At 36.6% G+C, this 27,784-nt stretch overlaps 1 protein-coding gene across 5 annotated transcripts in view; it reads left to right on the forward strand.

The window, feature by feature from the left end:
* The window catches only part of HMCN1 (hemicentin 1), a 465,592-nt gene that overhangs the window by 325,947 nt on the left and 111,861 nt on the right, over positions 1-27,784 (forward strand). For all 5 annotated transcript variants that reach the window (XM_087439017.1, XM_004424923.3, XM_087439001.1 and 2 more), the window contains 8 exons: positions 8,192-8,383; positions 12,432-12,605; positions 13,909-14,022; positions 15,140-15,285; positions 18,862-19,012; positions 20,576-20,770; positions 22,280-22,393; positions 26,978-27,165. In XM_087439017.1, the coding sequence (XP_087295143.1) occupies positions 8,192-8,383; positions 12,432-12,605; positions 13,909-14,022; positions 15,140-15,285; positions 18,862-19,012; positions 20,576-20,770; positions 22,280-22,393; positions 26,978-27,165 (1,274 nt within the window). The remainder of the gene's footprint in view (positions 1-8,191; positions 8,384-12,431; positions 12,606-13,908; positions 14,023-15,139; positions 15,286-18,861; positions 19,013-20,575; positions 20,771-22,279; positions 22,394-26,977; positions 27,166-27,784) is intronic.

Raw genomic sequence — 27,784 nt, forward strand, 5'->3', positions numbered from 1 at the left:
CTGCATGTAATAAAAATAAACAAAGCTCTAAGAGGACATTTTCAAGCCTGCCTTTTTGTTGTAGATGGCTTTGCAGTTTTAAAGGAACGAGAGTAGCCCATACGTTTTATAGAAAGCCAGCATTTTAAGGAAGATTTGACTATTTTCTTATTTCATTGTTTCTGTGCCTTGCCTGAGCAATAAATTTAAGTAATCAAGGAAATGTTTCATTTTAAGAAAGGCAGATATAAAGACTGTGACATATACTATTTACTTAATCTATTAATTTGTTTTCTAGAAATGATGTGGTAAGTAAGAATTGTTGCATAGAGACTAGCTGCCTAAATTTTATAGCATCCCCCTTGAGACTTCCAGTTTTGTTTTGTTTTTTCACATTGACATTTGGCATTGTTATTTCTTTTTTATTTTTTCTTTCAGTTTTATTGAGATATAATTGCCATGTAACATTGTGTAAGGTTAAGGTATACAACATAATGGTTTTATATGTATGTATCTCAAAATGATTACCACAATAAGTTTAGTTAACATCCGTCACCTTGGATAGTTATAAATTTTTTTTCTTGTGATGAGAACTTTTAAGATCTGCTCTCTTAGCAGCTTTCATATATATAATATAGCATTGTTAACTGTAGTCACCATGCTGTACGTTACATTCTCAGAACTTATTTATCTTGTAACTGGAAGTTTGTACCCTCTGACCACCTTCACGCATTTCCCTCACCTGCAACCCCCACCTCTGCAGCCACCAATCGGCTCTAAGTTTCTATGAGTTTGGTTTTATTAGATTACACAGAGAAGTGAGATCATACAGTATTTGTCTTTCCCTGACTGACCATTTCACTTAGCATAATGCCCTCAAGGTCCATCCATGTTGTCACAAATGGCAGGATTTCCTTCTTTTTTATGGCTGAATGATATTCCATTGTATATATCTACCACATCTTCTTTATCCATTCATCTGTCAGTGGACACTTAGGTTGTTTCCATGTCTTGGCTATTGTGAATAATGCTGCAGTGAACATGGGAGTGCAGATATCTCTTTGAGATAGTAATTTCACATCCTTCAGGTGTATCCCAGAAGTGGAATTGCTGGATCCTATGGTAGTTATATTTTTAATTTTTTGAGGAACCTGCATACTGTTTTCCATAGTGGCTGTACAATTTATATTACCAACAATAGTGCACAAGGGTTCCTTTTTTTCCACGTCCTCACCAACACTTATCTCTTGTCTTTTTGATAATAGCCATTCTAACACATGTGTCATTGTGGTTTTGATTTGCATTTCCTGGATAATTAGTGACGTTCAACACCTTTTCTTGTACCCGTTGGCCACTTGAATATCTTCTTTGGAAAAATATTCAAGTCCTTTGCCAATTTTTTAATTAGATCATTTGGGTTTTTTTGCTATTGAGTTGTATGAGTTCCTTACATATTTTGGATATTAACAGCTTATCAGATAGATGGTTTGCGAATATTTTCTCCTATTCCATAGGTTGTCTTTTCATTTTGTTGATGGTTTCTGTTTCTGTGCAGAGCTTTTTGGTTTGATGTAGGCCCACTTGTTTCTTTTTGCTTTTGTTGCTGGTGCTTTTGGATGTCATATTCAAGAAATCATTGCCAAGACCAATGTCAAGGAGCTTTGTCCCTATGTTTTCTTGTAGGAGTTTTATGGTTTTAGGTCTTAAAGTCTTTAATCTATTTCAAGTTAATTTTTGTGAGTGTTGTAGGTTAGGGGTCTTCTTTCATCCTTTTGCATGTGAATATCCTGTTTTCCCACCAACATTTTTTGAAGAGATTGTCTTTTTCTGTTGAGTGTTCTTGGCTCTCTTGTCAGATATTAGTTGATCGTATGCATGTGTTTATTTTTGGGGTCATGATTCTGTTCCATTGGTCTATGTGTCTCTTTTTATGCCAGTACCATACTGTTTTAATTACTATAGCTTTGTAATATAGTTTGAAATCAGGACGTGTGATGCTTCCAGCTTTGTTCTTTTTCCTCAGGATTGTTTTGGCTATTTGGGGTCTTTTGTGGTTTCAAATAAATTTTAAGATTGTTTTTTCTATTTCTGTAAAAAATGCCATTGGAATCTTGTAGGGATTGCTTGATAAGGATTGGGTAATATGAATCTTGATAAGGACTAGGTAATATGAACATTTTAACAATATTAATTCTTCCAGTCCCTGAACATGAACTATCTTTCCATTTACTTGTGTCTTCTTCGATTTCTTTCATCAGTGTCTTATAGCTTTCAGTGTAGAGATATTTCACCTCTTTGGTTAGATTTAGTCCCAAGTATTTTATTGTTTTTGATGCCATTGTAAATGGAATTTTTTTTTTAATTTCCTTTTCAGATAATTTTTTGTTAGTGTTATAAATGCCATGATTTTTTATGTTAATTTTATATCCTGAAACTTCACCAAATTCGTTGATTAGATCTAACAGCTTTTTGGTGGAGTCTAGGATTTTTTCTCTATATAAAATCATGTCATCTGCAAATAGAGACAATTTTACTTCTTCCTTTCAATTCTGGTGTCTTTTATTTCTTTTTCTTGCCTGATTGCCCTTGCTAGGACTTCCAGTGCTATGTTGAATACGAGTGGTAAGAGTGGGCACCCTCGTCTTGTTCTTGATCTTAGAAGAAAAACTTTCAATCTTACAGCATTGAGTATGATGTTAGCTGTGGATTTGTCATATATGGCCTTTATTATGTTGAAGAATGTTCCTTTTGCATAAAATTTGTTGATAGTTTTTATCATGATGGGTGTTGAATTTTGTCAAATGCTTCTCTGCATCTATGGAGATGAGCATATGATTTTTATCTTTCATTTTATCAGTGTGATGTATTATATTTATTGATTTGCATATGATGATCCATCCTTGCACTGCAGGGATGACTCTTATTTGATCTTTTTAATTTGCTGTTGAATTCAGTTTGCTAGTATTTTGTTGAGAATTTTTGCATCTATATGTATCAGGGATATTGGCCTGTAGTTTTCCTTTCTTATAGTGTCTTTACCTGGCTTTGGTATCAGCGTAATGCTGGCTTTGTAAAATGAGTTTAGGAGTGTTCTCTCCTCATGAATTTTTTGAAAGAGTTTAAGAAGAATTGGTATTAATTCTTCTTTAAATGTTTGATAAAATTCACCAGTGAAACCATCTAGTCCTGGGCTTTCTTTGTTGGGAGATTTTTGATTACTGATTCAATCTCCTTCTAGTAATTGGTCTGTTTAGATTTTCTGTTTCTTCCTGATTTAGTCTTGGCAGGTTGTATGTTTCTAGGAATTTATCCATTTCTTCTAGGTTGTCTGGTTTGTTGGCTATAGTTATTCATAGTAGCCTCATATGATCCTTTGTATTTCTGTGGTATCAGTTGCAATGTCTCCTCTTTCATTCATAATTTTATTTATTTGGGTCTTCTCTCTTTTTTTCTTAGTCTAGCTAAAGGTTTGCCGATTTTGTTTATCTTTTCAAAGAACCAATTCATAGTTTTATTAATATTTTCTATTGTTATCCTGTTTTCTATTTCATTTACTTCTGCTCTAATCTTTATTGTTTCTTTCCTTCTGCTAACTTTGGGCTTAGTCTGTTTTTTTTTCCTAGTTCCCTGAGGTGTAATGTTAGGTTGTTTACTTGAGATCTTTCTTTTTCCTTGATGTATGCATTTATCGGTACAGTAGTCCTCCCTTATCCACAGTTTAACTTTCTGTAGTTTCAGTTACCCATCGTCCAAAAATATTAAATGGAAAATTCCAGAAATAATTTTTAAATTGCATGCCATTCTGAGTAGCATGATGAAATCTTGTGCTGTCCTGCCTCATCCTGCCTGGGATGTGAATCATCCCTTTGTTGGGTCCCCAACCATTGACATTATCTGCTCCTGACATCCAGCCATCAACATCGTCATGGCTCCTTGATCCTCCTTCTGATATATTGTCAGAAGGTCAATAGTAGCCTAACACTATATCACAATGCCTATGTCATTCACCTCACTTCATCTCATCACATAGGCATTGTGTCATCTCACATCATCACAAGAAGAAGAAGAGTGAGTACAGTACAATAAGATATTTTGAGAGAGAGACCACATTCGCATAACTTATAGTACAGTATATTGCCATAATTGTTCTATTTTATTATTAGTTATTGTTTTTAATCTCTTCCTGTGTCTAATTTATAAATTAAACTTTATCATAGGTATGTATGTAGAGGGAAAAAAAAACAGTATATATAGGGTTTGGTACTATTTGCAGTTTCAAGCATCCACTGGGGGTCTTGGAATGTGTCCCCCACAGAGAAGGGGGGACTAGATAATAAACTTTCCTCTTAAAACTACTTTTGCTGCATCCCACAAGTTTTGGTGTGTTGTGTTACCATTTTCATTTGTCTCGAGATACTTTTTTTGTTTCTCTTTTTATAATTTTATTTATTTATGTATTTATTTTTTTCCCCCAAAGCCCCAGTAGATAGTTGTATGTCATAGCTGCACATCCTTCTAGTTGCTGTATGTGGGACACAGCCTCAGCATGGCCGGAGAAGCGGTGCGTCGGTGCGCGCCTGGGATCCGAACCCGGGCCGCCAGCAGCGGAGCGCGTGCACCTAACCGCTAAGCCACCGGGCCGGCCCTCTCTTTTGATATCTTCTTTGATACCTGGGTTGTTCAAGGGTGGGTTGTTTAATTTCCATGTATTTGTGAATTTTTCAGGTTTCCTCCTGTTATTGATTTCTAGTTTCAGACCATTGTGGTCAGAAAAGATACTTGATATGATTTCAGTCGTCTTAAATTTGCTAAGACTTGTTTTGTGGTCTAACATATGATCTATCCTCGAAAATGTTCCTTGTGCACTTGAGAAGAATGTGTATTTTGTTGTTGGATGGAATCTTCTGTATATGTCTGTTAGGTCTATTTGGTCTATGGTGTTTTTCAAATCCTGTTGCATGTTTGATTCTCTGACTGCATGATCTATCCATTGTTGAGAGGTGGGGTATTCAAGTCCCCAGCAATTATTATATTGCTATATATTTCTCCTTTTAGTTCTGTTAGTATTTGCTTTATATATTTAGGTGCTCCAATGTTGGAGAAATATTTACAATTATTATATCTTCGTAATGGATTACGCTTTTTTATTGTATAATGATCTTCTTTGTCTCTTTTGACTATTTTTAGCTTAAAGTCTATTTTATCTGATGTTGTATCGTTACCCCTGATTTTTTTATTAACCATTTTCTTGAAATAACTTTTTACATCCTTTCACTCTCAATCTGTGTGTCTTTAAAGCTCAAGTGAGTCTCTTGTAGGAAGCATATCATTGGATCTTGTTTTTTTATCCATTTAGCCATTCTGTTTTTTGACTGAGGAATTTAATTCATGTGTATTTAAAGTAATTATTGGTAGATAAGGACTTAGTATTGCCATTTTATTAATTGTTTTCTGATTGTTTTTAAATCCTTTGTTCCTTGCTTCTTGTCTTGCTCTTCTTTTGTGATTTAATGGCATTTTTTTGTGATATGTTTTGACACCTTTATCATAATCTTTTGTATAACTACTATAGGTTTTTCCTTTGTGGTTACCATGAGGCTTACATAAATTATCTTATGTTTATAACATCCTATTTTAAGCCGATAACAACTTTGATAGCATACATAAACTTTACATCTTTTCTCCCGCTCACGTTTTAGATTATTGATGTTACAATTTACTATTTTGTACTGTGTATGTAATAACAAATTATTGTAGTTAAGGTTATTTTTAATATGTTTGTTTTTTTAACTTTTAAACTAGAATTGTGAGTTATGCATCACCATTGCAATATTAGAGAATATGACTTTGACTACATATTTACCCTTACCAGTAAATTTTGCACATACATTCGTATGTTTTTACCATGTTAATTAGCATCCTTTTATTTCTGCTTGAGAATGCCCTTTAGCATTTCTTGTAAGGCAGATCTAGTGGTGATGAACTCTCTCAGCTTTTGTTTGTTAGGGAAAATCCTCTCTTGCTCATATTTTGCCAGCTATGGTATTCTTGGCTGACAGGTTTTTCTTTCCTCAATATTTAGATCATCCCATTCTCTCCTGGCCTGCAAAGTATCTTTTGAGAAATCTGCCTATAGTCTTATGGGGGTTCCCTTTATGTGATGTGTTGCTTTACTCTTGCTGCTTTCAAAATCTCTCCATGTGTTTGACTTTTGAAAATTTAATTCTAATGTGTCTCCATGTAGCCCTTTTTGAGTTCAACATATTTGGGATCCTTTGGGCTTCATGAATCTGGATATCAATTTGGGAAGTTTTCAGACATTATTATTTTGAATATACTTTCTGTCCCTTTTTCTTTCTCTTCTCCTTCTGGGATTCCCATACTGTGTATATTGTTTCTTTTTATGGTGTCCATAAGTCCCATGGGCTTTCTCCACTTTTTTTCATTCTTTTTTCTTTTTGCTTCTCTGACTATATAATTTCAAATGACCTATCTTCTAGTTCACTGATTCTTTCTTCTGCTTGGTCAAGTCTGTAGTTGAAGCTCTCTTTTAAATTTTTCAGTCATTGTATTCTTCAGCTCTAGGATTTGTTTGTTTTGTTTTGTTTTTTGATGGTTTCTCTTTCTTTCTTGAACTCCTCATTTTGTTCATGCATTGTTTTCCTAGTTTTGTTTAGTTGTCTATCTGTCTGTGTTCTTGTGGTTCACTAAACTTCTTTAAGAGGATTGTTCTGAATTTTTTGTCAGATGGTTCATAGATCTCCCTTCCTTTAGGTTAAGTTATTGGAGTTTTATTAGTTTCCTTTGATGGTGTCATGTTTACCTGATTCCTTGTGTTGGTATCTGCACACTTGAGTAAAAGGTCTCTTCTTCCACACTTTACAGGCTCACTTCAGCAGAGACAGTTCTTCACCAGTCAGCTCAGCTTGGGGTTCTGGATGGTTCAGCTGGTAGCATCCTTGGGCAGGTGGAGCTTTCTATCTGTGTCTCTTTGGATGAGGCCACTGCCTGAGCTGTGAGGTCAGGGTGCTATTGGCTAGGAGCAGTTGGAGAGGACTGCTGGCTTAGTGTCCTGCCCAAGTGCAGCTGTAGGACAGGCTCCATGGTTGCCCCAGTTCTCTGGTCAGGCTTCCTAATCAGGTGGGACTGGGTGCTGTACTCAGAAGTTGAGTAGGTCTGCAAATTTGCTTCCCTTCCCTCGGCAGGGCCATAGAACAGGCTCCATGGGCAGTAGAGTTGAGCTTTCCAGTTTTAATATAATATCAACTTAGACTTCTTTCCTAACAAAACATGCTTTTATGGTTTTAAAATTTTAAAAATTGTTTAAGCAATTTAAAACAATATTTAACATAAGTTCCATGTTAAAATAAATATGAAAGATCTTTTCCCTGTAAGCTATAAATATTAAGGAGATAATTACTATATATCTCTACCTACCTATCTATATATCTAGTATCCTGGTATAAACTCAAAATACTTCTTGTTGAATTGTTTCATTAAAGTTTTTTCCTTTTTTATAGCTTTCTCTGAAAGATATATTCTTTAAAAATGTAATACGAAGGGGCCGGCCCAGTGGTGCAAGCGGTTAAGTACGCACGCTCCTCTGCAGCGGCCCGGGGTTCGCCAGTTCGGATCCCGGGTGCGCACCGATGCACCGCTTGTCAAGCCATGCTGTGGTGACGTCCCATATAAAGTGGAGGAAGATGGGCATGGATGTTAGCCCAGGGCCAGTCTTCCTCAGCAACAAGAGGAGGATTGGCAGATGTTAGCTCAGGGCCAATCTTCCTCACACACACACACAAAAAATGTAATATGAATGCAAAGGTATTCTTGAGTAATAATTTTAACAAAAATGCATGCTCTTTTCTTTTTTAAGTGTATTTTATTATGAAAATATTTTATTGTAATAGTCTAAGATATGGTATAAATTTAGTTAAACACAAAGACTAATTTAGAATTATTTCACTTATAGATGAAAACTAATCTTCATTTGAATATGATTTGTAATCTATGTATATCTTTAAAATCATAGCATGATCATTATTATTATAAATTAGGTTACATTTGAAAATTTATTTTAAAAAGAGTGGGTATTGCATTATTTTAGAAGTGGGATATTTAAAAAGGCAAAGGCGTGAAAATGCCTTCTTTAAATTATCAATTGTAGACATGTGATTATTAGCCAGCTCTAAAAAATGGCTTTTTGTTACAGGGAATCCAGTGCCAGAAATTACATGGCACAAAGATGGGCAGCTCCTCCAAGAAGATGACACTCATCACATTATGTCTGGTGGCCGATTTCTTCAAATTACCAATGCCCAAGTGTCACACACTGGAAGATATACGTGTTTGGCTTCTAATACAGCTGGTGACAAGAGCAAAAGTTTCAGTCTTAATGTGCTGGGTAGGTGTAATCATTGCTTCAAATCTTGAAGAATCAGGCATGACTATAGGCTAAATTCTCTTCTTTTATTTTTCTGTTTACATAATGTTTCTACCATAGAAATATACATTATATAAGGATGACCAGTGCTTGTGTACATTTGCTGTTTCTCTTTCATTAATTCATACATTCATTCATTGCATTTGGAATACCTACTGTGTTCCACGTGCTGTGTTTTGTGCTAGGGACACGACTATGAACAAGAGGACATTAAATAAGCAGTAGTACAGGATAAATATATGGTGCCCAAAGAGAAGCAGGTCACCAGTGAAAGGGGCTCACCCAGAGATATTTTATTCTTTTTGGTGGGACTCTGCCATTTTTGGTAATTGCCCATACTGAATTCTATGTTTGGTAACTATGCTGAAGAACAGAAGCAGAGAAGTGCACCACAATTTTATACTTGCTCGTGAGTGATCGTGAATGAACACAATTCCTTGTGAGGTTGAAGGATTAAAACAAAACGAAACAGCTTTAGAATGCTTTTATTTTGGAAGTGTGCATCCCTCTGTCTTAAAGCACATCTCTCCTCCTTCCCTTTGCCGATTCACGTAGCAGTACTGTGAACAGAACATCTGTTTCCACTGGGATGAGCGACTACCTTAGATTTTATTTTTCGTCACGTACTATGCTGCTCATCTGTCATTATGTGTGTTTATCTGTGTCATTTGCTAATTCACTAATACCTAAAGTATTTTAAAGGAAGAAAGTTGAAGGGTACTACCATGCAGATACACTACCTGAAAAATTCAAATGTAGGTCTTTTACCTGTTAATTAGTAGCTCTTTCTTCCAAGATAAGTTCCCTTCCCTTGAAATTAATGTATGATGTGTAAATTCTGTGTTGGGTCAATGAACGAGCTGTGAAGACTCCTAGGTTAATATGGAGACTGAGACCACAGGTTTAGGTTTTAAATCTCATATGATTTCTTTCTGGTTTAATACAGATTAGCTTGTGCATTTGAATACCAAGCTCTTTGAGAGCTACTCTGTGAAAAAAGAATGGACTAGGAATGATGAAGTAACAGTGCATTCAGTTCCTGCAGCATCAAAGTTATGCTTATGTCTCAAGAATGACAGTAAAATAGACTATTAATTTCTGCTCATGTTTTGAAATTTAAAATGCACCACCTAGGGGCCGGCCACGTGGCATAGTGGTTAAAGTTTGGCACACTCCACTTCAGTGGCCGGGGTTGATGGGTTTAGATGCAGGGCACAGACCTACACCACTCATCAGCCATGCTGTGGCGGCAACCCAGGTATGAAACAGAGGAAGATTGGCATGAATGTTAGCTCAGGGCTAATCTTCCTCAAGCCAAAAAAGAGGAGAACTGGCAACAGAAGTTGGCTCGGGGCCAGTCGTCCTCAGCAAAAAAAAAAAAAAGAAAAAAAAAAAAGTACCACCTTGGGCCGGCCCGGTGGTGCAAGCGGTTAAGTGCTCGCACTCGGCTGCGGTGGCCCAGGGCTCGCTGGTTCGGATCCCGGGCGCGCACCGATGCACCACTTGTCAAGCCATGCTGTGGTGGCGTCCCATATAAAGTGGAGGAAGATGGGCGTGGATGTTAGCCCAGGGCCAGTCTTCCTCAGCAAAAAGAGGAGGATTGGCAGATGTTAGCTCAGGGCTGATCTTCCTCACAAAAAAAAAAAAGTACCACCTAAATGTATTGTATTTGATTACTAATATCAAAATACTTTTCATTCTACTAAAATCAACTGACCTATATTTGAGTATGCAAATTTTTGCAATTTTTTTTGTTTTGTTTTTTTAGTTATTGGCTAGACTATTTTGGCACTACATGGTCTCATACATAGAAACCTCTCATACGGAACACAGCCCTCAGGTAGCTTACAGTCTAATTGAGTAGAAGAGATATATATGCAAGAAAAGTTAGATCAAAATACTGGATATTGTATAAGTAAGTGCCAAATAAATAGTATATATAGATAATAATTATATAAAACTATTAACTCCCAAAGGCAGAACCCCTTTTTATCTTGTAAAGGATTTAGCCCTAGCACCTAACATAGCATTGAACAACAGAAACATGGATAAGTATGAATGAGAGTTCATCAGCCAGTTGTGTCCTAACACACCTGTGCTCCCTGCACCCATCAATGTGTGAAGTGCAAATGCCCAGCCCTAGATTTCCTCTCCTCTACTGTAGCTCATTGCTTCTCTTAGAGCTCTAAGTTTCTCATGCCTCCTTCCTTCCACCTCTGATTCACCTCCCAGTACTGACTCATGTCCAAATCTTATTCTCTGTTCTCTGGAGACCTGATTTAATACTCTTTCTAGCTCCTTCTGTAATTGAAATCTGACTCTTCCCAAGAGACACCAGCTTCCGGGAGACTCTTTCCAGTGGAGATCACTTATTTTTTATCCCAGGTATCCCAAGTCACACTGCCTGACTACACTACTTCCCCCCCTCATCGCACCCACTTCCTGGTTACTTATATATTTCTTGTCATTCCCCCCTATTCATTGAAGACTGAGAGATCTGAATCAAAGCCTTCTATTCCTCCAACTTCATAAAGTTGAGGCTATTGAAGTGTGTGTGTTTGCAACTTCCGATCGACTCAGCCATAAGTTACTGTCTACCCTTTCTTTTCCCAGAGGATGAGTTATGCTTCTTGTTCACAGTTACTGTTTGCACTTATGCCCTTGACCATATATCTTTCCGCTGTCTTTGATATGTCCGTCATTCCCACCATCCGCCGTACCTGCAGCTTCACCTTCTACTGTCTCCATCACTTCATACTGTAACCGCTCCCTGTCCATACTTCTTGTCCCACTGAAAATAGGCTTCTGCCCACACCATTCTTGACACTGCTTTGTCAAGATTGCCCCGTGGGAAAGACTACCCTGTTGGTAGATGCAACAGATATTCTTCAGTCCTTATCTTAATGTTTGGGACATGATTTATCACTTTCTCCTTGACAGTGTTCTTTCCTAGTTATCCTTGCACACCTTTGGTTGCTCCCTTTCTCCCTCCATTATGGACTCTTACTTAGTCCGTCTCTTAAACATTAGGTCTCCTAGCATTTTGTCTTTACTCACTGCTCATTTTACTCTAGATCCTCTCTTTAATAAACTTAATTCCCAAAGGTTTAATTATCTCCTGTAGATTCGTGGCTTTTTAAATCCATACCTGTAACCTAGATCTTTCTCCCAAGGTTTGGATCTCTCTATATAATTGCTAATTGGATATTTCTACCTGGCATTCTCATGGGTACCTAAATTCAAGATATTCAGAACTGAACAAACTGTCTCCCCCTCCTCAGTGAGCAGATCTTTCCATATTTGCTATTTATGTTGCTTCACTACAGTTTACCTAGGTTCCCAAGCAAGAAAACTAGAAGTTATCTTTGACTTTGGTTTCCCTTAGTCCCCAAAGTCTATCATTAAGTCCTGCCAATTGACTCCCAGAATCTTTCTTTAGTTGCTCCCTCTTTTTTATGCCTTCCTTCAAGGCTCTGATTCAGTCCCTTATTATGTTTTATGCAACAAATTGCCTGTCTTTGTTACCCTGGTTTTCAGTATTGACCTCCTTGAATGCATCCTCTACATATTCCCTGCTTGCCCCTCATTGTTTACACTACTGTGCTCCCAGTGTGCTCTCTCTTCTTACTGTCTCCTCCTTTCACTTTCTAACTACTGCTAATCCTGTAAGACTCACTTTGAAATCTCCTTTAGGAGCCTTCCCTGGTGAGAGTCCTCACACCTCACACCTTACATTGTATTAAATGTATGCCTTCATATATCCGGCACCAAAATTCACATTATTGCCCTTACTACATTATGTTATGATTCATTTTTATGTGTCATCTCCTCCATTACCCTGTGAGCTTTTTGAGGTTTTCACTGCTTTTGTGTAGAATAAAAACAATCAACTGTTTCTGTAATTGTTAGAGAATGGAATTACACCAATAAGTACAATGGAAATTTAGAAATGCACAAATAGAGACATTTCTAAATATATTAATTCAATCAAATTTTAAATCTTTTTTAGTATCACCTACAATTGCTGGTGTTGATAGTAATGGCAGCCCTGAAGATGTCACTGTTATCCTTAACAGCCCCACATCTTTGGTCTGTGAAGCTTATTCATATCCTCCAGCCACCATCACCTGGTTTAAGGATGGAACTCCTTTAGAATCCAACAGAAATATTCGCATTCTTCCAGGTAATTAGTTTACTTCAGATGCCCAAGATGCATTTGTGTGATCTACTATTGCAGAAAAACAGAATCATTAGTTATTTTTTATAAAAGTACTTATGTTGTTGGTCATGTTGTTCTGTTGCCATTTTAATTTTTAAATTATTTGTATATATCTTTAATCTAAGGTATCTAAAATTACTTTTTGAAAAAACAATAAAATACCTAAATAAAAAGACAAATAAGTAAATACCACAATGTAATTACTTGTTAAAAATATAATGTGGAATGCCAAAACGGACAGAAATTCATTTCTTGTTGAATTGAACCTTGAAAGAGAGTTAGTATTTAGATTGAGAGAGTTTATTTATTCCTCTAATACCTGGCAATATGTGAAAATAGAAAGAAATAAAAAGTATGATCATTGGCTTTAAGAAACGTACAGTCTTATGTAGAGAAGGAATTATATGTGTGAAAGTTAATTAACAACATGAATCCATGAATAATCATGGGTTATGAATAGTCATAGGGTATGATAAATGGGGTAGTGACAAGTTTTATAGGAACTCAAAAGAAGGAATGGCCACTATGGGCTGAAGTGGTCAGGAAATGCTTTGATGCCGTCAGAACTTCAACCAGACCTTAAAGTTCTAGAATTTTGTTGGTTGGAAATGAGTTAGGAGAGATTTCAGGTCCATTAGGATGACTAGTGTGCGAAAGGTACAAAGTGAGAATGCTCCATCTATATGCAAATAATAATAAGTAGATTCCTCACCTCCCACTTGAGTGGAGACATTGTGTATATGTGTGTGTGGCAGGGAGAGGGACAGGTAAGAAGGTAAAGTCAGGAAGGAATGTTGGAGTCATGTTTTGAATGCCTGGATTAAAGAATTTTGACTTTATGCTTTAGTCAATTGAGAACCATTGAAGACTCTTAAGGAGAAAAGTATCATAATAAAAACTGTGTTTTAGCAAGCTCAATCTCTTCTGATAGGCCAGATAGATGAGAGGAAGAAGGTAACTAAAGCAGAAGACCTAATTATGCAGAGAGTGAAATAAGGACCTTAGCTAGAGTGTGTACAGAGGCATGGGAGGGTCAGAATGAGCATGAGAGTCATTACCACAGAGGACCACTGAGGACTTCGTGACTGTCCTCACCCACCATGTAGTGTCCATCTATGTTGTAGTTTTGTCTTGTGTCAAATGTCTATGACAGAATTGGCATATAGAAGGAGAAATACATTAATAGTAAGAACTAAAACTGGTAGTTTGTGCATACTTTGCTGCCACTATGAATTCAGAGAGTCTTTGGTGTTCCATGACTTTTCAGGAGGTAGGACTCTGCAGATCCTAAATGCACAGGAGGACAATGCTGGAAGATACTCTTGTGTAGCCACTAATGAGGCAGGGGAAATGATAAAGCACTATGAAGTGAAAGTCTACAGTAAGTTCTGAAAGAGCACTATGTTTCATTTCTTCTCCCAGTTTTCTAACTTTTTCAATCCTGTTTTTCATTATGAGTTCATAATTATTTATACTCATCATTAAAGTCTGTTGTTTATGCAGCTTGCTTCGTTAAGATGGAAGTTCAATTAAGCATTTTGCCTATGACCTCAATTGCTTAAAAACGTGAAGAGCCTACTCAGTCTACTCACTAACCTCTTGTTGGAGAACTTGGCAGTGGCACTTCCTTAAGCTTCTCTATTTTCCTTCTGAATTACCCTCTGGGCTGAGTTATAGTACTTTCATGCACAAAACTGTTGTTTAAATATATATGCTCTAATCAACAGCCTAAATGAGTTCCTCAGTGACTTTGGGCTGATCCACTGTATATTGACCTATAAATAAAGAGCAAAGCTAATACTACCATTAATAGGGCCTACATTTCAGGATTTTGTTTTTGTTTTTATTATTTTATTTTATTATTTTTGTGTATATGTGAGGAAGATCAGCCCTGAACTAGCATCCGATGCCAATCCTCCTCTTTTTGCTGAGGAAGATTGGCCCTGGGCTAACATCCGTGCCCATCTTCCTCTACTTTATATGGGATGCCGCCACAGCATGGCCTGACAAGCGGTGTGTTGGTGCTCGCCTGGGATCTGAACCTGTGAACTCCGGGCCGCCAAAGTGGAGCGTGTGCACTTAACCACTACGCCACGGTGCCAGCCCGATTGTTTTTATTCTTAAAAAGGAAGAGTATCTTTCTCATTGCCTTGTTTTTGAATCAGTCCGTTTAATGACCAATAAAATGCATTTTATGGGTCATGCTCAGACTGTGTCTAGGGACCTGGAACAAGTGAAACTAACTGTTCTGTGAAGGATATTAGCCTCATTGGCCGAATTATAATGATGAAGGGAGAAAGGGATTTTCCTTCACATTCTGCCTCTGAACACTACCATTTTATAAGATGCTAACTTGAGTCCTTGATGAAAAGAGAGCATAGAAAATGCCTCAGTTATTTCCTTGTTTTCTTGTTAAGTAATCCTCAGCGTGATTTCCATGGTATTCCATGTATTTAAAAGAACCAATGTTTAACTCTTTAATATTTGTTTTTATGCAGTTCCACCCATAATCAATAAAGGAGACCTCCTGGGGCTAGGTCTTTCCCCTAAAGAAGTGAAGATCAGAGTAAACAACACCCTGACCTTGGAATGTGAAGTTTATGCAATTCCTTCTGCCTCTCTCAGCTGGTACAAGGATGGACAGGCCAGTCACAAGTTTCTTCATTTGCTGATGGTTTCTTAAAGCCCAAAGTTTTGGTCAATAAAAATAAAAAATGGAAAAAAAAAAAAACCAGATACAAATAACTCCGAGAATGTGACCTTAAAATCAGCAAAATCTCATGCTCCTAGAGTATAAAACTGTAAAAAAACTTGAACCATGTTCAACAATTTAGTATTATTCCATCAAGAAGTTTAAAGGATGGTTAAAATGATAGATATAACATGGGTACATAAGTTTATTCAGAACTTTCTCTAAACACTTCTAACTCTTATAAAAGGTAAAATTTTTAATATTCCAAGATGAAGAAAAAAAAGCTAAATGTGGTGAATAAGTGCCCAATACAATTAACTGGGGGGAATAAGAAACTTTAAATAAAAGGCACATTCTTCAATTATATGATCTGACTTTCAGACCACACATCCTTATTTCTCATTCAACTTATTTTCTTCCATGCAGGTTTTAAAAGGACACATGTGCTGGAGTTTTTACACCAAAATAGATTTTCTTTTTAGCTGCTTTTAACACTGTGCTTAGTACAGATGTGACATAGCTAAGCTGCTATTTGTCCTGTTTTACATATAATCAACCAAATGGTCTGTTAAATTCCAGTTGTAGAAGTTCAGGTCAGAGTCAAATGATTTAAGATGCAAAAAGATATAGCTGTATTTTTTCAGATCACAGATGGATTTTACAATACTGGCAGCTAGAAAAAAAAAATCATCTCTTATAAAATAAGCAAGTTTCATCTGGAAGCCATTGCAAAAGGAGAAATATGGAACTCCCACCATGTTCTGTTTACAGTTTCTTTTCTGACTACAAGCACACTTCATGGTACAATATCAAAGCTGTATGAGTTTGCTTGGAAACAAATAATTCCTTTCTACTTGGAAATCTTATTATTTTATATTTAATTTTATCTAAAGTCTTTTCATTCATTGTAGTTACTACACATGCACACACATAAAATTGGATAAAGATAGAATTGCACCAGGAATGAGGCAGGTTTTTTTTTTTTTTTCATTTCATAATGAGTAGTTAAATTACAGTTTCAAATCCAGACTCTGAAATTGATCCAATTGTGATGCTTTAAGCTGCTAAATTTTTCAGGGTTTGGGATTGGTCCCCTAGAATGTGTACCAAAAAATAGTGGTTTTTGTTTATTTTCCATATCCTTTCTTCTGTTATTTCATTCTTCAGATAAGCAACACTACTTGAGAAAAATAGTGTTTTTGAGAAAATCCACCAAAAATATTGGCAGTGTTAGCCACAATAAGTTCTGATAGAATCTTTGAATTTTATTTATTCATGCTCTGAAGTTTTTCTTTTAGCATATAAATTTTAAATTATGCTATTTTTATATGTGATGAAATATTAATAATGATTCATGCATCCCAAATTGTTTATTGAGCACATTGTTTGCCAGACACTGTTTTAGGGATAAACAGTGAGGGATATAGCTACAAAGGAAATAGACAAAGATCTCCACTCATATGAAGTTTGAGGAGACAAAACTAAACAAACAAACCAGTAAAACATGTAATGTGCCAGATGGGGTAGACGTTATGGTGAAAACTCAGTAGGGAAGAAGAACAATGAGTGTGGGGGTGTGATCTCTTATTTATATAGGGAAGGCCTCACTGATAAAGTGGTATATGAGAAGAAACTCAAAGAAAGTGAAGGAAGCAGACATGAGATATCTGAAGGGAAAATATTCCAAAGTAGAGAGCGTAGCAAGGACAAAGGCCCTGCAACATTTTGGCTGGAGTGCAGTGATCCATGAGAACACAGAAGATGTGAGCAGAAGATTGATGGAGGGCCAGATCATACTGCTTTGTAGAGCAGTTAGCCTTTATTCTGATGGGAAGCCACCGGAAAATTTTGAGCACAAGAGTGTTATGATCTGACTTCAGATTTTAAAAGGATTACATTCGCTCCTGTGTTGGGAGAAGAAAGAGAGGGTCCAGATTTGAATTTATTGCAAGGGTCCAGAAGAGAGATGGTGGTTTCTTGGATGAAGGTGGTGGCAAGATGTGAGGGAAAGAGAAGAGTCAAAAACGAATCCAAGATTTTGCATGAGATCATCAGGAGAGTGAGCTTAGACAGAAATAAAAGAGGTCTAAGGATTAAGCCCTGGGGTAGTTCTACATTTAGAGGTTGTGGGACAGAGAGTGAAGTGTCTGTTCAGAGCTGATTCAATAAAGGATGGGAGGAAATGAAGACAGCAATTGTAGAAGACATTTTTAAGTCATTTGGTTATAAAGGGGAGTAGAAAACTGTGGAAGTAGGCTGCAGTCTAAAGAATTTTTTTTAATGGGGGAAATTATACTATGTTGTATGGAATTGAAATAATCCAGTAGAAAAGAATAAATTGGTGATGATGTAGGTGAGACATGACACAGTTGCTGGAGGGATATCCTTGAGTAGACCAGGGAATGCTCAAAATGGACAGAGACTGGTATTAACCAGGGTTAGTTTTGCCAGGGGAGTACAATAGAGAGGGGGCAACGGAGGGTTTATACAAGGAGTGACTGCCATAATAGACCTTCTCTGGGTCAAGAGGGAATAGAGGTCAGAAAAGTGAGAGGCAGCGAAAAGATTGCAAGGTCGGTGGATTGTGGGTCAAAAAGTTATTGGAGTTGGGATGCTAGAGGAAGTGAATAAGACAGTTAGGAGGTGGCGGTCAAGGAGAACTTGAAACTGAGACTGAAGAGATGCAGTTATTGGTGATTATAAGGTCTAGGTACGACTCTCCTATGAAGTGGCTGAGAAAGGGTTGGGGACAAGAAAATTAGAGGAGAGGAAGTCAGGGAGCTGAGAGCACACACTATCTGTGTGGGTGTTGAAATCACCAAGAATTACAAATGTTAGAAGGAATGACTGAGCCAGGAGCTAAAATCTTCAAGGAGTAAGGAGGAATTTAGTGTAAATGAAAATGTTTAGAAGACAAGAAATGTCCTATTAAATGTAGGTAATGTTATCAATAAAACATCATAATATAAATATCTGTAGATTAATGTTCCATTAAGTATAGTAATATTTTCAATAAAACATCATAATATAAATATCTCTAGGCTGAAAATTTTCATCTATGAAGTAATGATGTTTCTGAATGAACAATAGTAATTTTAAATGAAATCAGATTATGTTAATACCCCCAATCTTTCATTAAAGAACTCTAGCATTTTCTACAAAATTATCATAAAAGATGCTTTTTTAATACAATATGGGATGAGGTGAAAATATTATTTTCTAACATGGATAAATGGATATGGTACCTGAGAACATATTTTTTATCATAAATAATGTGTAAATGTACCACCGAGAAATACCTGGCACAGATGTAAAGTATATCAGCTACAATTTTTAATAAATAAAAATGTCATTACTCAAAAACAATCAGTTTAATCAAAATAAATTAATTAAATTATTGTTGTCTTGAGTGTTTCACATAAAATTTTATTTTTATTTATTAAACAAGCATAAAAAATATCAGCTGCATGGTCTCTTAGAGGATTTATTAGAGTACTTAATGGTAACGTTATTATAATTGAATTACAGCCCCTTAAATCAGATGATCATGTTAATATTGCTGCACATGGACACACACTTCAAATAAAGGAGGCTCAAATATCTGACACTGGACGATATACTTGTGTAGCATCTAACATTGCAGGTGAAGATGAGCTGGATTTTGATGTGAATATACAAGGTAATACTAATACAGTTATTTGTATATAATTTAGTTTAATTTGTCAAAGCAATGAAGAAGAGATTGACTTGGTTTATTTATTTTATTTTTTTTATAATTTTATTTATTTATTTATTTTTTCCCCCAAAGCCCCAGTAGATAGTTGTATGTCATAGTTGCACATCCTGCTAGTTGCTGTATGTGGGACTCGGCCTCAGCATGGCTGGAGAAGCAGTGCATCGGTGCATGCCCGGGATGCGAACCCGGGCCGCCAGCAGCAGAGCGCGTGCACTTAACCGCTAAGCCACGGGGCTGGCCCGACTTGGTTTATTTTAAATAGTATTTTTTTTCTGTTGACAATAATATAAATTTATTATTGAAAACTTGGACTCAAGAAATTAACAAAGAAGAAAATAATCCCGTCATTCAAGATTACTTCTGATATTTTTATGTGTTTCCTTTTGATAGATTTAAATCTATATTTCATTTACAATTTGGCGTCATGTGATACATACTTCTCTGTTATATTAGCTTTCCCCTAATGTTGTATCATGAAGTTTTTTTTAGTAGCATTTACATGGAAGGCAGGAAAGTAGTAAAGTACAAAATTTAAAGCAGTCAGACTTGGAATTCAGAGATGATTTAGTCTCCTGCAAGCTCTGTGACTTGGGCAAGTTACCTAAATATTTTAAGCCCCAGTTTCCTGACTTTTAAAATTAATGCCTTGAAGAAAGGTGGTGAGCACTATATAAGTATGTAAAGCCCATAGCAAAATGCTTAAGAAATGACACCTGCTATTATTCTTCTTGATATTGTTACTCTGAACATGATTTTTAATAACTATACTGGTTTTATTAGTTGAGTATTGAAGTATTTATTTAACCAGACTCCTTTAGTTGAATCTCTGGGTTGTTTCCAAGTTTTCCATAATGCTTCACTGAACATCGTTATACATAAAGCTTTTGCACATCTTTTATTTTTCATAAGTTGCTAATAGTGGAAATTTTGGGTCATGTATTATGCACTTTTTTAATGCTTTTGCTATACAGGAAAAGTGCCTTCTAGAAAGTTCATGCATGTCCCTTAGAAATATTTGAGGAGGTCCTATTATTTTTTATGAAGTTATTAATCTTGATTGCATAACTTCTTTAGCCTTCTTAGTAAGACAGATCATTGGAAAATGCTCTCGACTGAGCCAGTATTTTTTAATGGTTCTTCAAAATTAGCTTTTTCTGATATGATCATATTGCTTAGCCATGCTTATTATAGTAGGTTCTGCCTGAAAGCAGGCTTATTTATCTTCTAAGTGCTGGAGCCCTTTAACAGGGAGAGCAGAGCATGAGCACAGCATTTTGAGCCCCATGTTTCCTGTTCTTCCACATGAGAACCAGCTCTGTCTTCTGTCTCTTACTCTTTTTTGGCTCAGTACTAGAGTTGGTAGGTGTATAAGTACTTGAAAATATTTTCACATTGTCGAATTTATTACGTTTACAAATTGCTCTTATGAAAATACAGCCCAGGTCTTTGTTTAATAGATTGACCCTGACATTCACATGTCCACAATTTCATGTCTTTCCTCCATAGTTCCTCCAAGTTTTCAGAAACTCTGGGAAATAGGAAATATGCTGGATACTGGCAGGAGTGGTGAAGCCAAGGATGTGATCATCAACAATCCCATTTCTCTTTACTGTGAGACAAATGCTGCCCCTCCTCCTACACTGACGTGGTACAAAGATGGCCGTCCTCTGAGCTCGAGTGATAGAGTGTTGATTTTACCAGGTAAAGATTGCTGTGAACAGAGTGAAAATATGAATCCCTGCCATGTGTATTTCTTCTCATTTATTAGACCAGCTGAAATTGATCAGCTCTCTGGCCATGTAACTTAAGTGACACAGGCTGCCAAATGCCACTGGTATCCATGTAGTTTCAAGTTAGGAGAGTCTAGATTGAGAATTTGACGTAGGAGAGATCACCTTAGTTAATTTTCAGATCTACTACAGGATCATTCTGTCAGCTTAAGAAAGTCCTTTGTCTTCCCTGTGCCTCCATATCTCTAATACTGTGATGAAATAATCAGTTTGCTTTCCATACATTATTAATGATAAATTCTAAAATATATTTGTGAATAGTTACTACTCAGTCTATTAAATGCATTTATCATAATAAAGATTATTAGTTTCAAATATTTTAGTTATTACATGGTTTATTGATGGAAAAGGAGGTGTTTGAATTGTTGTGGTATAATAATATTTTCAAGGCTTCTATTTACTTTTAGCAAACATTCAAATAGGCTTGTCAAAATTTATCAAAATATACACTTAAGGTCAGTGCATTCCACTGTATGTAAATTACATCTCACTTGAATAAAAGAATATCTTGAAAAAAGGAGACTAAACAGAAATGGCAACTAAATGTAATATGTGATCCTAAATTGGATCTGGGCTTGGGAAAAAATAGCTATAAAAGACAATATTGTAATAATAATGAACCCTGAATATGGACAATGGATTCAATAGTGGTTATGTATTGATTTTAAATTTCTTTGTTTTGATCATTATATGATGGTTATGTAAAGGATTATGTTTGTTCTCATGAAATACATATTTATGAATATTTAGGAGTAAAGGGGCACCATGTCTCCAGCTTACTCTCAAATGGTTCAGAAAAAGATATTTTATATGTGTGTATATATATATATATATATATATATATATATGAATGACAGAGATAGAACAAATGGAATGAAGTATAAACAATTGATAAACATAGGTGATAATTTTTATACAATTATTGCAGCTTTTCCCTGTGTGAAATTATATCAACATGAAAAGTTAAAAAATACACAGAGTTATTCTTTCAAGGTTGTATGTGTAATGGTAAACTTTATACCTTTTGCATCCTTGGCTATTATTTTCTCAAATCAGTACTTGCATCAAACAGCGTAAACTTCTTTTACATGTGTTCAAAATTATAAAAGCAAGAAGTCACTACATAGTAACATTCCACATGGAATGTGATGAGAGGCACAGAGCAACATTCTCCCCTGGAGGAAAATCTACACGAGTTATTCATTTCTCAAGAGATCTGAATCATATATTGGATCACTTTTCAATAATGCAGTGTTTGTTATAAAGGTGGTATATGGGATTAAAACCGAGCCATTGGATGAAGTAAGAACCTTGAAAGAAAGTGTAAGGAAGTCATTAGACCTGAAAAATTGTGTCTCTGTTTATGACCGGTATGAACTCTAAGATTTAGAGAAGTAAACATATTGGGACATATTTTCAGGAGGGCGAGTGTTGCAGATTCCCCGGGCTAGAGTAGAAGATGCTGGGAGATACACGTGTGTGGCTGTGAATGAGGCTGGAGAAGATTCCCTTCAGTATGACGTCCGTGTGCTCTGTGAGTTTGTTTTCTTTTGTTTATTATGCATTCTTTCACTCAAAAAAAAATGTTCCAAGGAACTAATGTTTGCAAGATGCTGCAAAGTGCTTTAGAGACTATAAAGATAATCAGAAACTGATAGTTCTACCAAGGAGTTAATTATCTTATACAAATTGAGAGCGTATTAGTTAGGACTCTTGAAGTATCAAATAAACTGGCTTAAAGCAAAAAAAGAGAATTCATTGACTCAAGCTCCTGAAGAGTCCTGGGTTAGAGCTGGCTGCAGTCATGTCTAACTTCCATGGCTCAAAAGAAATCAGCCAGACTTTACCTTTGTCTTTCTCTTGGCTTTGCTTTTTTCTCGTATCATCACTCTCAGATGGGGGATCCCCTTGGACAGCAAGTCGGCCCCTAGCAGCTCTAATCTTACATCATTCTCGTTTCACTTCCAAGTGAAAGCTTTTCTTTCCTAGTGTTTAGAACTGAAGTCCTAGAATTGGATTTCTGTGGCTTTAATTGGGCCAAACATGAGGCACATTTCCTTCCTTGAACCAATACAGAAGCCAGGAGGCCTAATTGATAAGGCCTAGTTCATATGCCCACCTTTGGACCAGAGTCATCTCCATCTGAATGCATGGGCTGTGAGTGGAAGAACTATTGTATTTTGAAGGGAAGAGAGAAGTGATGTTACTAGAGGCAGAAACAAATAGATGCTTCCATTAGAAGAGACTGATCTAGAGAAGTGGCAGTGGGAATATATAGGAAGCAGATGGTATGAAAGATTTTTATAGAGAAAATGATTAAGTGATGTGAAGTATTAGGCACTCATCTTGGAGTATAAGGAAAAATATGAGATTTTTATCCTGAGTGATCAAGAAAATGGTAGCAAGAATAATAAAAATAGAAGACCTAGGAAAAACAACGTGATTTGGGAAGATGGAAGTCAATTTTGCTTTGGACATGTTGAATTTGATATGTTACCAAGATACTTAGGTAAAATGTTGAATGGGCCGTTGGAAATATGGAACTACACTACAGGAGATACAACACAGGAGAGAACACTGGACTAAGAATATAGATTTGAGAGTGATCCACAAACAGGTGATACTCAAAGGCATGAGATTTCCAACAGAAGGGGTTATAGATCTAGTAGAAGATCCAAAGAAGATCATTATGGAAGTATTTACAAGTAGGAGATAGGAAAGGGAAAACAGAATTAGAGGAGAAACAATCTAGGGAATCAGTGAAAACCGGTAAACTACCACGTCACAGAATCCAAGGCGTAGAAAAGGTCATCAGTAGGTGGGGTTAGTATTGAATGCTAAAGCAAGTTTTGGAAAACTTAAGAAACTTAAAAGAACAACTTCATGAAAACTTAAACTTATTTTAAGAAAATAAAAACTGAAGAAAGGCCGTTTGGCTTTAAAACCAAGAAATCATTGGTAAAACTCAAAAGATCAATTTAGATAGTATGGTGTGGTACAAAGCCACAGAATAGAAGGATAAATATTGAGCCAGTAATGAGAAAGAGAAGGAAGCAAATATAGAGTACTCTTAAGACATTTTGCAGAGAAAGGAAGAGGTGGGATAGAGTTTTAGGATAAACAGCTTGTTTGAAGAAACAGAGTTAAAAGAGATTTGAGCTTGCTTGTAGACCAAAGAAAATGACCCAACAGAAAGGGACAAATTAAACTTTCAAGTGTGTGTGTGGATGGGAGAGGGGTGCGGGGATTGATGGAGCAAGGTCCTAGAACCCGTGAAAAATGCAATCAAGGAACCAAGAGGGGTTAATTAGCCTTTCATGGTAGTGAATTACCATTCATTGGAATGGTTAGAAGGCAAATGTGGGAATGCATATCAAATGTATTTAGTCCTTTCCATGAAGTATGAGAGCAAGAGAAATAGTGGCAGCGGTGGTATTTGGGCCCGTGGAAAACAGAAAATGTTAATGATTGCCACTATGGGGGATGTGATAGTCAGCCGATGAGATTAGAGCCATTTGGCTCAGTCATTGTTCCTTCAGCCACCCTTAGTAACCTGGGGGCAGAGGTAGAAAAAATAGATGGTGTGGTCTACCTCGGGGGTGGGGGTCATGCCACAAGGTACGCGTTGTGGAAGCACTGAAGGGTGAGAGAGCATAGAATGTGCAATGAGACAGAACCTCATCAAAATAAACCACTGTGAGATCTGGGCAGGGCAAGAGGAAATGGTGGAAAGAGGCTAATGGGCTGATCATAAGTGGGGAAGGAGTGGAAGGCCTAGAGTGCTCAGTACAAACAAAGAGCAGCTTATAAAAGAAGCCTGAAAAGAGGTGCAAGAGAGAAAACACTAGAGTTCAAAATTCATTTATTTGACAAATATCTGTTGACTGCTCACTATGTGCCAGGCACTGAGGATACAGCAGTGAATACAGTAGACATCAGTCCTTCTTCAGGGAGCTTATAAACTTGCAGAGGGAAGAGGTGTTAATGTCAGATGGTCCAAGGTGTGACGGTCTGTGGCTGGCCGAAGTGGGGTAGAGGTGAAACTAATTAGGGTGGGATGGGTCATCAACATAGATTTTAAAGTCTACAGGATAGTAATAAGGAAAAGGAAAATGGAAGAGAAAATTAAAATCAGTGCTAGCATCCTCAAGAACCATGAAGGAGTATCCCAGACCACCTGGCATAATTTGCCCTAAGTTTGGAAAGAGTTTAGTTTAAGACAGAGTAGAACGATCTGCTAAAGTAGCAACATAGTATAGTTTGGGAAGGACCGGGATTCAGTTAAATTGAAATGGAATTTAGGGCTTAGGTAGTCAAGGGTAGATGTGCATGCCTTCCGTCTGTTATTTTTAATTAGGAGGAAGTTGGAAAGCATGTTGGAGATGAGTTTAGAGTCAAGATACGGGAACAAAGCAAGAAAAATGAACTGGCCCCAAAATTGTGTCTAAATTAGGAATATTTCACAACGTTTGATGCTCACCTCCTAGGTGCCACTGAGAACAATTCTGGGTGGTGTAACCCAGCTGGTGGGGTGTGGCAGCAGGAGGGGCAAGTCAGAGCAAAGAGCTCTGGTGGAGGCCTCTCCAGGTCAGACCTTGAACCTGCAGTTGTGGTCTCCTGGTACCTCCTAATGGTTCAGCTCCAGGCAAAGTTGAGTTAAACATCGAATCTTTATGTCCCAACATTTCATTTGATTGGTTTTCATGGTGTGAGGGTAGTGATAGCCTCATTTAATCTGAAATTCAAGGTTATTATTTACTAATCTGCAGTTTGTTATATATTTCATGTTATCTAAAGTATAGTAAAAATTATGTAACTTTAATGTGAAAATGTGCATTCAAAATAACATTGAAGTTCTATAATGTGCCTTGTAAGCCTTGATTATTTTCTTGCCAGACTTTCAGTTTGGTTTTTGAGACACCCAAATACCATAAGATTGCATCTAAGTTAAACATACAGTTTTTACTGATGGTTAAAGATATAGTTCATTTTAAGAGAGTGAAACTTAAAACACCTAAGTTTTCAAAACAAAACAAAATGATGATTCACTTTGAAAATGAGTTTCTGCATTTACAAAAGTAGCCAACACATGCGTTCCTAGTTTAACATTTCTATTTTTTAAAATTCTATGCGTAATATGTGATTTATTCATAACTGACTAATCTAACATAAAGTAGACATGAACCTGGGTTCTATACTATTATTTTAAATGAGAATGAATATATGTAGGAAAATTTAGAGCATGACTTCTCCAACTTCAGTATGTGTAAGGATCACGTGGAGAGTTTGTTAAGACACAAACTTCTGGGCCGGCCCTGTGGCTTGGTGGTTAAGTGCGCGCGCTGCGATGCTGGTGGCCCGGGTTCGGATCCCGGGTGCGCATCGAGGCACCACTTCTCCGTCCATCCTGAGGCCGAGTCCCACATGCAGCAACTGGAAGGATGTGCAGCTATGACATACAACTATCTACTGGGGCTTTGGGGGGAAAAAATAAAATAAATAAAATCTTTAAAAAAAAAAAAAAAAAAAAAAAAGACACAAACTTCTTGGCCCCTCTCAGGGACGCCAGTTGAGGAGGTCTGAGTTGGCCCCCCAAATTTGCATTTCTAACCAAGGTCCCAGGTGATGCTGATCCCACTGATACTGTGGCTGGGGAAACATAGTTTGAGTAGCCCAGACAATTCCCTTGCAAATGAGACCAAATCTGTACGTTTCAAATACACTTTAAAGATGTAATTTATCTGGCTTGTCTAGATGACCAAATAGACTTAACTATTAATTCATGCAGATGCTTCTTGCACGTATGCTTGAAAACCCAGAGGGAACACTGGAAGGGGCTGAGAGAGAAGACAAGATATTTTGGGGAAGAACTGGGATTGACCTAAATGGGAATGAAACTTTGGGAGTGGTTAGTCCGGGGTAGGTGAAGAGAGGAAATTCACATAATTTTTATCAGCACCCTAATTTATTAGTATAAAATGTTTCTTGAGGATCATTGTTTCTTCTTCAAGTTTTGCTCCTCTGTTATTCCAAACTTTGTAAAGTTATCAGAAAACTCGAATAATTTAGAAAAGACCTTGTTTCCTGTCATTATCTCTTTGTTGCAATCACTTATTAGTGCCGCCAATTATTAAGGGAGCAAATAGTGATCTCCCTGAAGAGGTCACCGTGCTGGTGAACAAGAGCGTGCTGATGGAGTGCTTATCCACTGGCAGCCCCGCACCAAGGAATTCCTGGCAAAAAGATGGGCAGCCCTTGCTCGAAGATGAGCATCATAAATTTCTTTCTAATGGAAGAATTCTGCAGGTAAAAGTAAAAAGTCTAATTTTAAAATAGCTATTTGATGTTGTATTTTATAATAATTGTCTTTTTGACTTTTAAAAATAATTTTTATTGGTTTATATTTGTAAAAATTAATCAGAAAAGTGATATAAAATAAAATTCTGCTCATTCTATTCCCACTATCAGAGGTGACCACTCTTGACAGTTTTGTATGAATTCTTCCAGAAATTGTCTGTATATTCAACACACACACACCCCTAAATTTACTACAACATGGCCTTTGTGACAAAAACCACTATTAATAATTTTAGTTTAAATATTATTGAAAATTTAATAATATTTAAAGGATTATTACAATCCTTTCCATTGCATATTTCTGATGGTAAAATTGTGGGTGGTATAAGTTTCCCTGCAGATTAAAATTTGTCCTATATTGGCAAAGAATTGATAATAAATAATAATGGAATCACATAAATATCCTAAACTATTGTTCACTAATGGGCATGTCTCTATTTTTCTTTTCAAGTGTCCCAAAAGAAAGTTAGCACTTGTGGGAATAAAACCAACTCCTTTGTTAGGATACAACTTAATTATTTCTTGAACATATAAATGATGTTCTATAGGCCTAAGAATCTAAGCAAAC

The sequence above is a fragment of the Ceratotherium simum genome, chromosome 2 (assembly GCF_057802395.1).
Source record: "Ceratotherium simum simum isolate JZ-2026a chromosome 2, ASM5780239v1, whole genome shotgun sequence".
Classification (NCBI taxonomy): Eukaryota; Metazoa; Chordata; class Mammalia; order Perissodactyla; family Rhinocerotidae; genus Ceratotherium; species Ceratotherium simum.